At 36.8% G+C, this 13,846-nt stretch overlaps 1 protein-coding gene across 3 annotated transcripts in view; it reads right to left on the reverse strand.

The window, feature by feature from the left end:
- Positions 1-5,351: 5,351 nt before the first annotated feature.
- Positions 5,352-13,846, reverse strand: part of LOC128379726 (ras-specific guanine nucleotide-releasing factor RalGPS1-like) — a 152,676-nt gene continuing 144,181 nt past the window's right edge. For all 3 annotated transcript variants that reach the window (XM_053339353.1, XM_053339350.1, XM_053339351.1), the window contains 8 exons: positions 12,489-12,640; positions 12,299-12,347; positions 10,652-10,732; positions 7,605-7,710; positions 7,411-7,503; positions 6,087-6,192; positions 5,890-5,981; positions 5,352-5,497 (listed from right to left, as the gene is read on the reverse strand). In XM_053339353.1, the coding sequence (XP_053195328.1) occupies positions 5,468-5,497; positions 5,890-5,981; positions 6,087-6,192; positions 7,411-7,503; positions 7,605-7,710; positions 10,652-10,732; positions 12,299-12,347; positions 12,489-12,640 (709 nt within the window). In that variant the 3' untranslated portion in view covers positions 5,352-5,467. The remainder of the gene's footprint in view (positions 5,498-5,889; positions 5,982-6,086; positions 6,193-7,410; positions 7,504-7,604; positions 7,711-10,651; positions 10,733-12,298; positions 12,348-12,488; positions 12,641-13,846) is intronic.

Here is a 13,846-nt window from a genome sequence, read left to right on the forward strand (position 1 = left end):
GCAGCCGCACATATCTAACATTCCTTCAGTGTTATTAGAAATTGATGCTACATGCCCGCAAGATGCAGTTCAGCACATGAACACTGGAGGCAGTATGTCAGAAATAGACAAACTACAACAGCTGATGTAAGTGTTGGATGTTACCATGTTTAGTTATGTTTACCTTGTGCACAGTTAGATACTGTGGTGCTGGTTAGGGATGTGGGAGAATCATGTTACTGAATATAAACCATAACATTGCCAAACTATTTACAACTAGCTCTCCCTTTCAATATCTTGTTGCTCTGATCATTGTTAGGACACTATTTTGACAATATTAGACTTTTACATTATTTTTAAAGAATACTTTGATTTGCTACATTAGTCAAAACCAGCATTTCCTGTCTGCTTATTGTATCCATTAAAAATCCATATTCCAATAGGGTACTATATCAAAACATAACATGTACATGATTCCACATATTTGATTTTGCAGTATGAAATTATACATAGATGAAGTTGGTAAAAAAGAAAGTACATCATGATCTTTTGTGATCTTCAACATCACTGTTATCTTTATGTCCTGTACACACACACACACATTATTGGTCCAGGTCACAGTTTGGGTTTTTTTAGGCCAGCTCGAGCACACACACTGGAAATGGGGAGAGTGCTAGTTTAGCTACATGGGAGGTGAATAAAACACATTGGGTCATATCTTGTTTATTCATCTGGTGCAGGAATAGAAATGTAGAAACAAGCTACCATTGTTTCAATGCTAGTTCTATGAGTTTCAGTACAGATATTTAAAATGATACTTTGTCTGATTGCGGACTTCATGAATAATCCTTTAACACTTCCAAGTATCTAAATCTATAGAATCTAGATGAACAAAATTCGGCACAAACTCTCTGGACAAAGAACTCTGAAAGCTTTAAAAAAAAAAATTGATTTAATTCATTAAGTTTCTGGGGTTATTGAGACTTGATACCAGCTCTCTTCACAGAGCATAAACCAGATGACTCTTGAATGAAGTGACTAGCTACTGGGAACATGGAAATAATTAAGGGAGATGCTTCCACTCTCTGTGCTCTAGCTAGACACATCCTAGACCTACAGGACAGTCAACATTAATTAGGATTTTCCCTCATATAGTTTTGGTTCAAGTCCAGTGTAATGTAACCAAAAATAATGACTATGAGGTTAAAGCACTAAATATCAGTAGTAGTTTGGACATGTCTGGTCTAAGGTGTGCCAATAATTGGACAACAGCGTAGGACTGTGTAGCCCCTTTTTATGCACAATGTTCCACTTTTGGTACAATTAAGCAGTATAATGATCCTAAATATAAGTAACCAATGACTTTTAAGCCCAAACAATCATCAGACTGATTTCAAACACAAATCCCCTTACTAATTAATTCAATTACTTTGTCACTTAAACTTGGAGATTATGTATAAAAAAGGTCAAACACAGTTCACATGAGGAAAACCAAACTACTTTAACCTCATAATCTGTTTTAGTTAAAATCTGTCCTTAAAGACATTAAACAAACTTATATTATTACCTGAACACGTTGAACTGGAGTGTTACCCTTCAAACAGGTGAAATAAAACCAGTTGGATGTACTGCACAGCAACAGTAAAAAGACATTAAAGTAAAACATGACTCAGCAGTGTTAATCAATGCAGAAAATGTAGTTAAGCTGAACTTCAACAGTAAAATAGTACAATATGAAACAAAAGCACAGGCTCAGTCATTCACAGGTTGGCAGCAGAGCTCATTGTTATTCACTGGTTGTTAGAGGAACATTACAGCCATAATGCATCTCTGATTTCTCTGTTTGAAGAAATGTGCTTTGGTGTTAATTAAAGGACCATACCTGTGTTTTTATAAGTGGCAGTCATTTGGTTTCACAGATTTTGAACATCAGTTTGCAGATCCTTGAAACTTGCCGGGGTTTTGTAATAAATAATGTAACACTTATGTAAACATTAAATTATTACTGCAGGATGATGTAGATTAATTCTAATTTAAACGATTGGTTTGAAAAGTTGACACTACATTAGCTCATAACAATGATGTAGCTTTGACACAAATGACTGCAGACTAAATGTAAAGCCAGACTGACACAGATACTGATATATAAAAGTAAAAAAAACAAAACAGCTGATAATTGGCCATTAAGTTTTTGTTGATAATTAACATTGATATGTAGTGAGAGAACATTGAACAGTGTAAAAATGTATTGTTACTGCTCTCTGTTGGACTTATGTAATGGAGACGCTGTTTCAAAATGATTTCAAAAATACCTTTAACCTTTCTCTACTGATCATACCAATCTGCTTATTGATTGATTGATTGATTGATACACTGGGCCTAATATTCACTGTGATGGATTACAAGCAAGTTTCAAGAGTGTGCTAATTGATTTTCCTTTCTCCATAGCAATGAATAGAAACCGCTGAATGCCAGGAACAGTAGAGAGAGAGTACGTTACAATGTCTAGAACACAGCAGGACAGTGGTTAGCTTTGAAGTGAATATGTGATTTGTAGTAACTGGGCTTAAACATGCATTATCACCAGTATAAGCCTTTATCTGCACACAAGAGTAATACTGCAAAAAAACTACAGGGACTATCTGAAGACGTCATTAGTCCACTGAAAAATGTAGTCAAGGACAACACATGAATGAGTTCAGAAAAACAAAAAACATTCAACTTGGAAAATTGTCAACATCCTGATCACAAGTTGTGATTACATTATGTTCATTTATATGTTTGTAATTGACATCATAAATGACAGTTACCATGATTTACAACAGGGAAACATTACAAATATGACATCGGTTAGTAAATGTTCTTATCGTTTAGCTGAGTTTGACTTTTTAAGGATAATTTGGTTTATTACAACATGAATCTCTTTCAAGAGTTTTGGCCATTGTTTCCATCAGTTACGATAAATTTGGACCTAAAGTAATAAAGTGATGGGGGAACATGCCAACATCACATCTCTACAACGAAGTACAGAGGGGGAAACATGAGCAGCCAGATGATTGGACAGGTTTTAAACAAAGATTATCACAAACTAAAATGGGAGGTGAAACTTTGAATGAGCACACCTGAAATGTCACTAATAATCCATTATTAGATTATAGCGAGTACAGTAGGTCAAAGTTGAAGTGAAGCAGGAGGTGGATCAATAGAATCTGATGGTTGTTCATCTTTTTTTCCTTTCAAATAGGTTTGGCTAACCTTAACGTTTGTTTCAAACCTGTCTGATCATGTAACAGCTTACATTTCTTCACCCATCACAATTCTTTTTAATGATATTGCCGTCCATCCATCATTCCCATCATGCTTCTCCACATCCAGGTCGGCCTGGCAGCCGGCGAAAACACGAAAGCACATTCGTCCTTCACCCTTGTCATGTCCCACAACTACTTCCTGTGGAATTGCTATGCAATCAGGGAAAGATGGGATGTGTAATCCCTCCAGTGTGTTCTGCCTCGGGCTTTCTCACAGTTGGATGTGCCAAAAAAACAGAGGCACTGTAATTACATGAATGTGAAGGCTAAAGTGTTTACAGATGTTCCTAATGGGGTAAAAAGCCAGCGTTCCTAGAGAAGGGTGAGATAAACTGTACACGTGGTGAATACTTTGACACTATTTGAGGAGTGATTGTTCAGACTCATTTGTTACACACAAACTGACAAAAGTTGTGTGAAGAATGGGTGGGTGGGTGGGGTGGGGGGGGGGCGGGGCGAGAAGTTTGTACCCAGCTTACTTTGTAACCTCTACTACATGCCTGACCAGTCCAGAGCATACAGGGGTTAACTCCTCTGACTGTCACTTTCACAAATGTGCTAAAACTCAATCCCCCAATTTCAACATCGGAAAGGTGTGAGGGAACGTCTCAGATGTTGTTCAGCTATCTGAAAAGCACTTCTGTCAGCATAATGATGCATTCTTTCTATCTGTAAGGGTGAGACCAGCCAACCCATAAAAGACACTCATTTATGCTGTCTGCACCCTAACCCCTGATCTCTTTCATTTGGTCATAACTCAAAACCAATGACTACAGGTGAGGGTTGGAACACTGACTGACTGATTCTTCAACATAACAGTTTCATGTAGCATCAGTCTTCCTGGTTTATGAACCCCAGCATGTTTGAACTCACTAATAGGAATGATGGCTACAGCTTAACATTTAGCTTTTGAAGCAGATTATTTTATAGTACCAATGCTGATGGAGTCTTCCCTTCTCCCTGTGTCCTTCAGTTTTAGGGTGGCTTCCCACCAGCAGTCTATCAGAGGAGCAGCTTCCTGCAGAAGGTGGTGAGTCAAAGATAATCCATCATCGTACCTATTTCCCTTTGATGGCCAATAGTCAAAAAAATAAACTCTTTTACAAATAAATACAATATACACAGGATTGTTGAAAGCTAGGTACTTCATTGGGAATTGCTTCAGATGAATTCGACCAACTGCGTCAGCATACTGGTTTAGACAACAACTGGCTGTTTTCTGCATTAATGATTGTAATTATCACCTTGTTCGGTACCGTTTCCATGGTGTCTGATTCTGTAGAAAAAATTAATTGTTGCTATTTGTAAACCTTGGTATGTACATCAGCAAACACATTTTTACAGGACTACCAATTGAGGTAGCAGGGGGTGAACTGATCCAGGGCTCCTTCATTTGAACAACAATTCAACACAAACTATTAAAGCCAACTTCATATTTCCTCGCTGTTTTTGTACAACTACGCATTCTCACATTTTAGAACTAAGTCAGTCCAGCTGTGTGCCACAGGGCTGAAGGTGATGAAGACTCATTGTCCGTCCTTTCTGCTGCAGTGCTTATCTTTTGTGGTATAATGACACCTTCAATCGGGGGTCCTTCATCTGGATAGATCCAAGTTGAAATGCAGAAAAGAAATCCAAATCTTTTACTCAACAGAACATGTAGGCATCCATTTCTTCTTAGCCGCCTCACAAAAGCAGTTTCACAAATTGAGCTTGAACAACATGGGCATTTTTTTTTCTCCAAGTTGCCAAAACTCAAACTTCATTCGACGGCCTGTATAACACTGGAGATCAACGTCGTTCCACAGTTGTGCACTGATGCATCTTTTCACCCAAGCAGAAACCCAACATGGGCCAAAAAAATACTATGTGCTTGCTCACATGTTTTATAGCAGCGATGACGGTGAACGAAGAAGCTTAGAGAAAGAAACACGGGGACAGTCTCACCATCTTCCACCGCCTGGATTGTTCCAGCCTTTACATTTCACTTAGTACTTGTGAAGAAGATAGCAGGTGGGGGGGGGGATGACATTTGCAGTCACACATCCAGTATCAAAGTGCTTCGTCACTCTGCCATCTCGATAGATACCATCAAATTCCAACGTGTTCCATCATATAAGTCTATACTTCCCACATTAATGGGTTTGGCACAGTAATGTCCTGCTGGGTAAGGTCTGCTCTCATTCAAATGACATGAGGTTTGCTGGTATCTGTTAAGAGAATAGAAGAGATATTTAGCACAAATATTAGAGATGAGGGAAACCAAACCATATTCTTGGTTCTTCAACTGGGGGCAACAAAAAGGTATGAAGATAAAGTCCGAAGATTCACTCTCCTTTTAGCTCTGGTTTGGTCTCCACCAGCTCTTGAGCTGCTAAATGCTCCACTATGTTCTAGGCCTGTCACAATAATTATCGACTTATCGTACAATATCATAATTATCAACATTATGTCTATATATATCGTTTATCACGATTATTTCTGAGACAATATATTGTCCAACAAATAAGTAGTTATCATGACAGGACTACTGTGTTCACCAGTTAGTCTCTGTGTCTGTGTACATTGGCTTTGTCAGAGCTCTTCTCTGCCCTAAACATACCTGAGGTCTACTGCTCCTACAAGCCTCTTCCAGGTTTTTGTGCCAGATGATCGCCGAAAACCTGGATCCTGTCTGGAACTTGTAAACATTACCTGTGGAGTGACATAAACGTGTTGCTAAAACCAGACAGGTCATTGTTCTGTATCAAAAAGGCAAAAAGGAAAATAGACAGGTTCTGTTAGCAGGGTGACACTCACCTTTGTCTGGGTCATTGAGTTGGAAGATGTTAGGTCTGGCAGGGTCGTCTGGCAGTACCACCATCCATCCAGTCACACACACCTTCTTGCAGGGGCTGGACTTATACTGTGGTTAATACAAGATTTGTGTCACATTCACACCTGATTTTCATTAGATGTAAAACTTTAAGGTAGATGAATACTTCTGCATTAAGGGGGTAAGCATGAGAACATGGACACGGACCCTGTAGATAGTATGTCCATTGGTAGAAATGCTGTAGCTACACTGCAGCAGCTTACAGAGATCTCACATGGACAATGCAAGGATTGGTCAGCATGAGGAACCACACTCTACTAAAAAATGACGATACCAGTACCAATCCAAGTACCCTTAAAGTGATACTGATACCAACTGAGTACTTCATTCTATACCCATCATGTGAATAGAAGCATTAAATTGCATAAAATGCCACCACTCCTTCACATCTAAATGATTTGATTTTTACACAAATAGAAATCTTACTAGGAAAAACTCCTTTTTTAGATATCAGTTATTTCTTCAGTTTCTTATAGTTACACATCAATAGTTTCCTTTTCATTCATGAAACAAGACAAACCTTTCACTCTGTGACTAAAAAGAGCAAATACAACTACTACGCAGTATATACTTAAAGAATGAGTAAGCACAGTCTGATAATGTTCAACACACACTGCTGGTTTGTCCATGGTGCTATAAATGGAGTAAATGTGATTTATTGTGTCCTGCTGATGTGAAAGTTGTGTTAGGCTGACAACAGCACTGTAGTAAAAAGTGACAGGATGGTAGGACAACTTGCTTCAGGTACCAGTGGGAGCATAAAAACTAACCTGCATGGTTTGTTTATTTAGCCAGTTGTCAATACTGAACACCACATTAGCCTCATGTTCTTACCCTTTCGTACCCTAATATTTTTACTGGCACATTTACCACTTTGTACAAAAGTGTGAAATGTGTTTGATGCCATTAAAAAGGCATATTTGAGAATGTTCTTCGTTTTTTTTTTTTGCATGCATATTCTAATCCACTCCTCCTCTATTGATCCAAACCATTGATTGAATTAATTTCAAACTTTTAACCCCTTCAATGCCAGAAGTCTGAAATTAATTTAATTAAATCAATGATCTGGATCAATAAAGGAGGAGTAGAAGAAACATGCAAAAAAAAAAAGAAAAAGAAAATAAATTCTCAAATATGCCTTTTTAATGGCATCAAACACGTTGGACACTTTTGTCCAATTGGTGGGTTGGGTTGGTGTGTATGAGTCAGAATATAAACAGAATGTAAGGGTTAAATCAGCAAACTTACATGTTTCCTCTCAGAGGCCCTCAGTGCTTTTGCTCCATAGAATGTCAGCGTTGATCCAGACAGAGTGATCCAAAATCTGGTCCATGATGACAGCTGCAAATAAAACAGATCTCATTCACTAGAACATAATGACTTTCCAGTGTGCTGACACGGCAAAAAACATATCGGAGCTCAAACAATAAAATCTACTTTACCTTGGGCTTCCGTCCCTCCTTCATCTGTGTTTTCCTACGGAGGGGTCCCTCAATGGTCACACTGCTGGTCTCACTGCATCCATAGCAGGAATTGGCAGCAGAGGAGCTAAGGATGTTGGGAAATATGAGAAAGGATGGAATCATAAAACATTATTAACAACTGGAACTGTTTTCTGTTCAGTATTCAGAGTTCAGTGTGTGCAATTCAGTTTGAGACAATATGAGTGTGATGAGGTTCTATTAAGTGCCTGTCTGTTTTCTTACAGGGAAAACACATTATATGCTTATTAATGCTATGAAAAAGTAATCACTGTAATGGCAAAGCACACAGTGTATTTCTATGTGATGGACATTTTTCTTTTTTTCCCAATGACTAACAAGCCAAACAGATGACATGGTGCCCTGTGCAGCTATTATTGAGTTTTATTTGAGTCAAAGTGGATTTACTTTGTGAGAAATATGAATGAAAATCTATTGAGCAGAGAGACTAACCTGAACACAGCTTTCCACTTCACTCTTGCTCAGTATCGGTTCAGTGTGCACTCAAAATGTTTCATTATCATTTGTTCATCAGCAGTTTGGAGTTGTTTTTGTTTTTCTCACATTATTTTGCAGCTCATTTAGTAACAGAGGCTTTACTGCTGTACATACATAACTCTCTCTGTAACCACCCATTTTAATGACATAGCTGTGTTTTTGTTCATTGTGTCAGACAGTGTGGGTGTAAAATAATGGTTTTATAGACGCCTAACAGCTCAGTAATAACTGCTGCTTTATGAGCTGTGATCAAATTTCACCTTTCCAACACTTTCTGACAGCAGACTGAGGAAAATATGGAAATGAAAGTATGGAAGCTGTGTACACTGCAGAGACTGTAGCCTCAATAGATAGAATTCAATGCAGTCACAACATGTGTTAGTGTAGCTCCATGTGTACAAATGTCTGTTACTGCTGTTAGGATATCTATATACTGCTTTTAACCCTTACATACTGTTCATATTCTGACTCATAATTAGTCTCTACACCAACTGATCATTGATAAATGTTTGATTCATCCTTAGACAGACATTCACAAATCACTATTTTATGGTCCAGGAGAACATTTTTTTAGAATAAGATTAATAAAACAACATGTTTTTGTTACATTTTGTGCATCTGCATATGTAAAAACGTGTATCAGCTGCACAAAAGTTATTAAAAATGCTGCATTTTATTTCCATGTTTATATACTGTGGTTCACATTAGGACAGTCCAGCTATAAGAAATGTTTTTACAGCTCTTAAAAGTAAAAAATGGGTTAAATTTGCCCTTGAACAGTTTGTAAGGGTTAAATGCTTTGTTTATATATTGATTGATTTGGGATGATTGTTTATGTGTGTTTGTGTGTGTTTGTGTATTTTTTACTGTCTATTTTCTATTTTCTTATATATTAAGGCACAGCACAGCCAATTTGGTTGTACTTCTTGTACAATAACAATAAAGTTTCTTATACAATATGACTGAAGTGGAATGTATACATTATAGTGTATGACAATGGTGGTGAATCCTCTTATAGAAACATCATGCAAGTTACCAACACTGACATTATGTTATAAGTTAGCTTTTCTTACAGTCCCATTAATAAGACAGACAAGACAAACAAAGCACAACACTGACTGTAGCAGTGAAGGAAACACATGATCTTATCTGACAGAAGTCACCTGTAGTCAGTGAGTGTTGAGGTCACTTCACCACTCATCTTGGAGTCTTCAAGAATCTTGCCTTTTTGTGCATGTGTGTGTGTTTTTTCTCATGGTGGGGGATCTGTGATGATGTGTGTGATACGATGTGTGAAACTGTGTTGACCTTTATAAGTGCTGCCATTGGCTAAAGCTGTGATGCTTCCTCACATTAAGAGCACAATGCTGCACAAATGATCAGCCTTCAGATTCAGGGATGTGTTTGAAAAGCCTGGATGTGTTTATAATCTGTATTCAGGTATGTGATTTGAAATGAATAAATGTAGTTTTATAACTTGTATGTGAGCATATGTTTGAGAAGCTACTTTAGTCCAATAAAGACTGTAAATGGAACATTGTGTGGCATTCCTGCTATTAGTGTAAAGATTTACAGATGAGGGGTCAGACTTGGTACATTCATTATATTTAAAGGAGGTCTGGACTAAAACTACATGAGGAATCACAAAGTAACACTAAAGTACTCTAACCACTTACTGTTCTCAGAAAGTGATGTAATGTAACTAGTTACTTTGTAATGTAATGTTGTTGTTGTGTTACCCAACACTGCTCCTTTAATGCTTTTAACCTACTGCTCAAACACTTGTCTAGTAGTCCAGTAGTTCATAGTATGTTGTTTTAGAGAACATTCCAGACCATACAGTCATTGTGATTAAAGGGTCAGTTCACCCAAATTGCAATAAACAAAAGATATATTGATATATCTAACCATGTCGATAGTTTCATTTTTATTTGTCCAGGTTTTCCGAAATCTGTGTCTGAGGCAAAGTATTAAAACTTAATACTTTTTAGATATGACTACAATGTGTCTGTAGGACTGAATATCAGAAACCGACAAGTCCTGAAATCTAAACAGTCAAAACAGTCTTGTCTTGGTACTGTAATCCAGGAATCATATTGACTTGTATCTGAAAATCCCAAACCATACCCAGACTTGTAGGTTTCTGAGATGAAGTATGTAAAGTGTGATTACTAAAGGCATTGAGAAATGACATTAAAAAATCAACAGCAATACATCTTTAAATCAACAGAACACACTGTCAGCTGTTTTATTAGAACTAAACCTTTGACAGTGTGTTGTGTTTTCAGTAACTTGATTGAACAGACCCTTTAGCGACTATACAGACTATTATATTATAACATTCAACCAGTTTACCCTTTTAAATTGAGTGAAATATAAATCCCACAGAGAGCTGACTTAATAAGACACTGGGCTCTGACAGCATGCAGTAAGTCTGATTCTTACTCTAACAAACAGGTGAATGAATTCTTAAAGTGATGTGAACCTCTTGCTCTCTCACTTCACTGTACCTGTAAACATAGCTGCGGCTCCGGGGGGAGTTGCGAAGTGGGACCCTCCAGTTGGGGCCCAGTGTTGCGTACATGCGGCCCCTGTTTGTCACACATTGTCAGAGTCAGTCTGAGGGGCTTGCTGGCCTTTTGGTTAGCTTAGAAGTGTTCAGTGTACCTCAAACCATTTACTGAGATAGAATGTGAAATATAAACCTCACTCTGAGACTCTGCACAAACTCATATACATAACACATCTGTTTTGCAGGGACAAACATAGATATACAGTATGATTAACTTGATGTTAGGATGTTAGCACCATTCAAATACACTGATATCATATGCATAATGGATATGCTGCAGAGCACAGATACAAACTAGTGACACAGCAGTACAGCTTAAACACATATAGAAACAAAGCTTTGAGTAGAAAGCTGCAGATGTACTGTGTTCTTCATTTTAGTAAACCTCATAAACGGATCCAAACCAACAATGAACTGATCTGCTAACAAGTATTATGTGTGTATCAAAGCCTGATATATCTTATTCCTCTGTGTTATTGACACACACACACACACACACACACACGCACACACGCACACACGCACACACACACACACACACACACACACACACACACACACACAGTAATTTATTTTAAATCCCACACACTCCATCCTGCTAGTGGATTTATCCAAAGCTTAAAAATAGTGCTAATGCTATATTTTACAAGGCCTTGAATTTTGCACCATTGTTCCAGAAATGTGAGTAATTAGCAGGTATTTAATGGTTCATTTGTAGGGAGTCAGGTTGGCTTGGTAGGAGGTGCTGCATGATTAATCTGATTGCAATCGTGATGTCAGCCTGTACAATTATATAATCACAAAAGAGACTTCTAAACTTAATTTAATTTAAATGTGTGCATGAAAAAACAGCCACTTTAAGGAAATGATTGGAAAAAAACCTAATATTGTATATTATTTATTGTATAATATTATATTAAACTGCACAGTGAACACACTTTTGTCTGTCACAAGTTTGAAGATTTTTTGCAAATTGAAAATTACAACCCAAATATAATGATTCAGTTTTTTTTATTATCATTTGCAGCAACCATCTACATTAAATAACCAAAAAATGCAACACTAAACCTAAAAGTATTTGTGTATTAAACTATTAATCTACTTAACTGCTATATCCAATGGACTAAATATACATTTTTAGTTTAGTTTGTTTTTTTGTCCTTTTTTTCTCATTGTTGTCAATTGCTTTTCTATGCTATGTAACTCCAGCATAACTTTGTTATGTAATAAACAACCCAAAAAAACAAAAACAAAAATTAAATCCAAGAAATCAGTATAAAATTAAGGGACCTGTAAAATAAAGTGCTATTAAAAAAATCCCCAACAAATGCACTATATCCTGCTGTTTTACCAACACGGTATATGTATGAGCTGTTTTTAAAGATTGACATCTTTAGTAGGAATCAATGTGTGGAAGTCACAATATATAGAGACAGACTAACACATTGTTGGTTTGGGTCTTTTCATGGAATTTGATGATAATATTAAAAATCCAATCATGTATTCACATTTTATTTGTTGTTTCAAAGTAACTGAAACCTTTACAGATCACATGCTTAGTTTATATGTTGTGATTGGCTCTCACCTCTCCATTACAGGTGACAGCTCCTCCCCAAACGAGCTTTCACTGCTGCCTGTTAAAACAACAACAAACATGTTATTCATTATCTGCTCTCACATTTTTAAGAAAAATTGGTGAAACATTTGCATATATCAGTAGTTTAACTGTATTTGACATGGATAGACTGTCTGAATATCACACAGTGCATACATACCTAATGACAGGCCATTGGACACTGACGTACTGTGTGGATCATTTCTGACTGGACTCTGTGACTCTAAGAAGCTGTCATCCAGCAGATGTCGTGCTTTCTCTATGGGGAAGGTGGCACTCCTGCTCTCTGACATACCATACTGACACATCATACTGTGGACAGAGAGGAGCCATTATACAACAAGCTAAATACTGTATATACATGATAGTTTTAAAGATGTTACAATGCATTTTACAATCATGGTAAATTTTCATTAAGGCTCTGTTTATATTTTTTCAGTGATGGAGCTTCAGACTGAGAATTGTTCTCTAGTGATGTGTCATTAGCTTCATATTTGTTGGACAGGTCAACAACCTGTTCTGTAGCTACAGTATTAGCTGCATAAACTGAACTTATTCTAGTCTACAGCAATAAATACTGACTGTATTCAACATGTATACTAACATGTTGAATATGGAGCAGTAAACTTTAGATTTTACTCAAGCACTGTTCACTGCTACAGTGTAGTCCAGTGTAGTAGTCACTTTCACTGGGTGAAATTAACTAAGTACATTTACTCAATTATTGTACTGAAGTACAGTTTAGTTTTGAGGTACTTGCACTTTACTGTAGTATTTCCATGTGATGCTACTTTCTACATCTCAGAGGGAATTATTGTACTCCACTACATTTATTTAACAGCTTTAGTTACTTTTCAGATGCAGATTTGACACAATGGATAATATAACAAGCTTTTAAAATACAACACATTGTTAAAGATGAAACCAGTGGTTTCCAACCTTTTTGTCTTTTGATGTCTTACAAAAAGCAGTGTGTAGTCGGCTCACATTTCAGATGTCTATGAGTTGATTTTCCCTCTAAACTTCTCACATGCTTTTCAATAAATGTTGAAATGATCCAATATTTCAAGCAAAAATATTCAAAGATTAGAGAAAAAGTCCAAAAACTGAAAACACATTTGTGTATCAGAACTTAGTTTTTTCTTCTTTCCTCTCCCATTAATCATCTCACCAGCCCTCACATTTATCTGCTGACCCTTTGGAGGGGCCCCACCCCTAGGTTGGGAACCACTGGACTAAACTAGCTAACTGTATATAAAGTAGTGTAAACTAGCTAACTGTATATAAAGTCGTATAAACTAGCTAACTGTATATAAAGTAGTATAAACTAGCTAACTGTATATAAAGTAGTATAAACTAGCTAACTGTATATAAAGTAGTGTAAACTAGCTAACTGTATATAAAGTAGTATAAACTAGCTAACTGTATATAAAGTAGTATAAACTAGCTAACTGTATATAAAGTAGTGTAAACTAGCTAACTGTATATAAAGTAGTGTAAACTAGCTAACTGTATATA

This window comes from Scomber japonicus, chromosome 19, assembly GCF_027409825.1.
Source record: "Scomber japonicus isolate fScoJap1 chromosome 19, fScoJap1.pri, whole genome shotgun sequence".
NCBI lineage: Eukaryota > Metazoa > Chordata > Actinopteri > Scombriformes > Scombridae > Scomber > Scomber japonicus.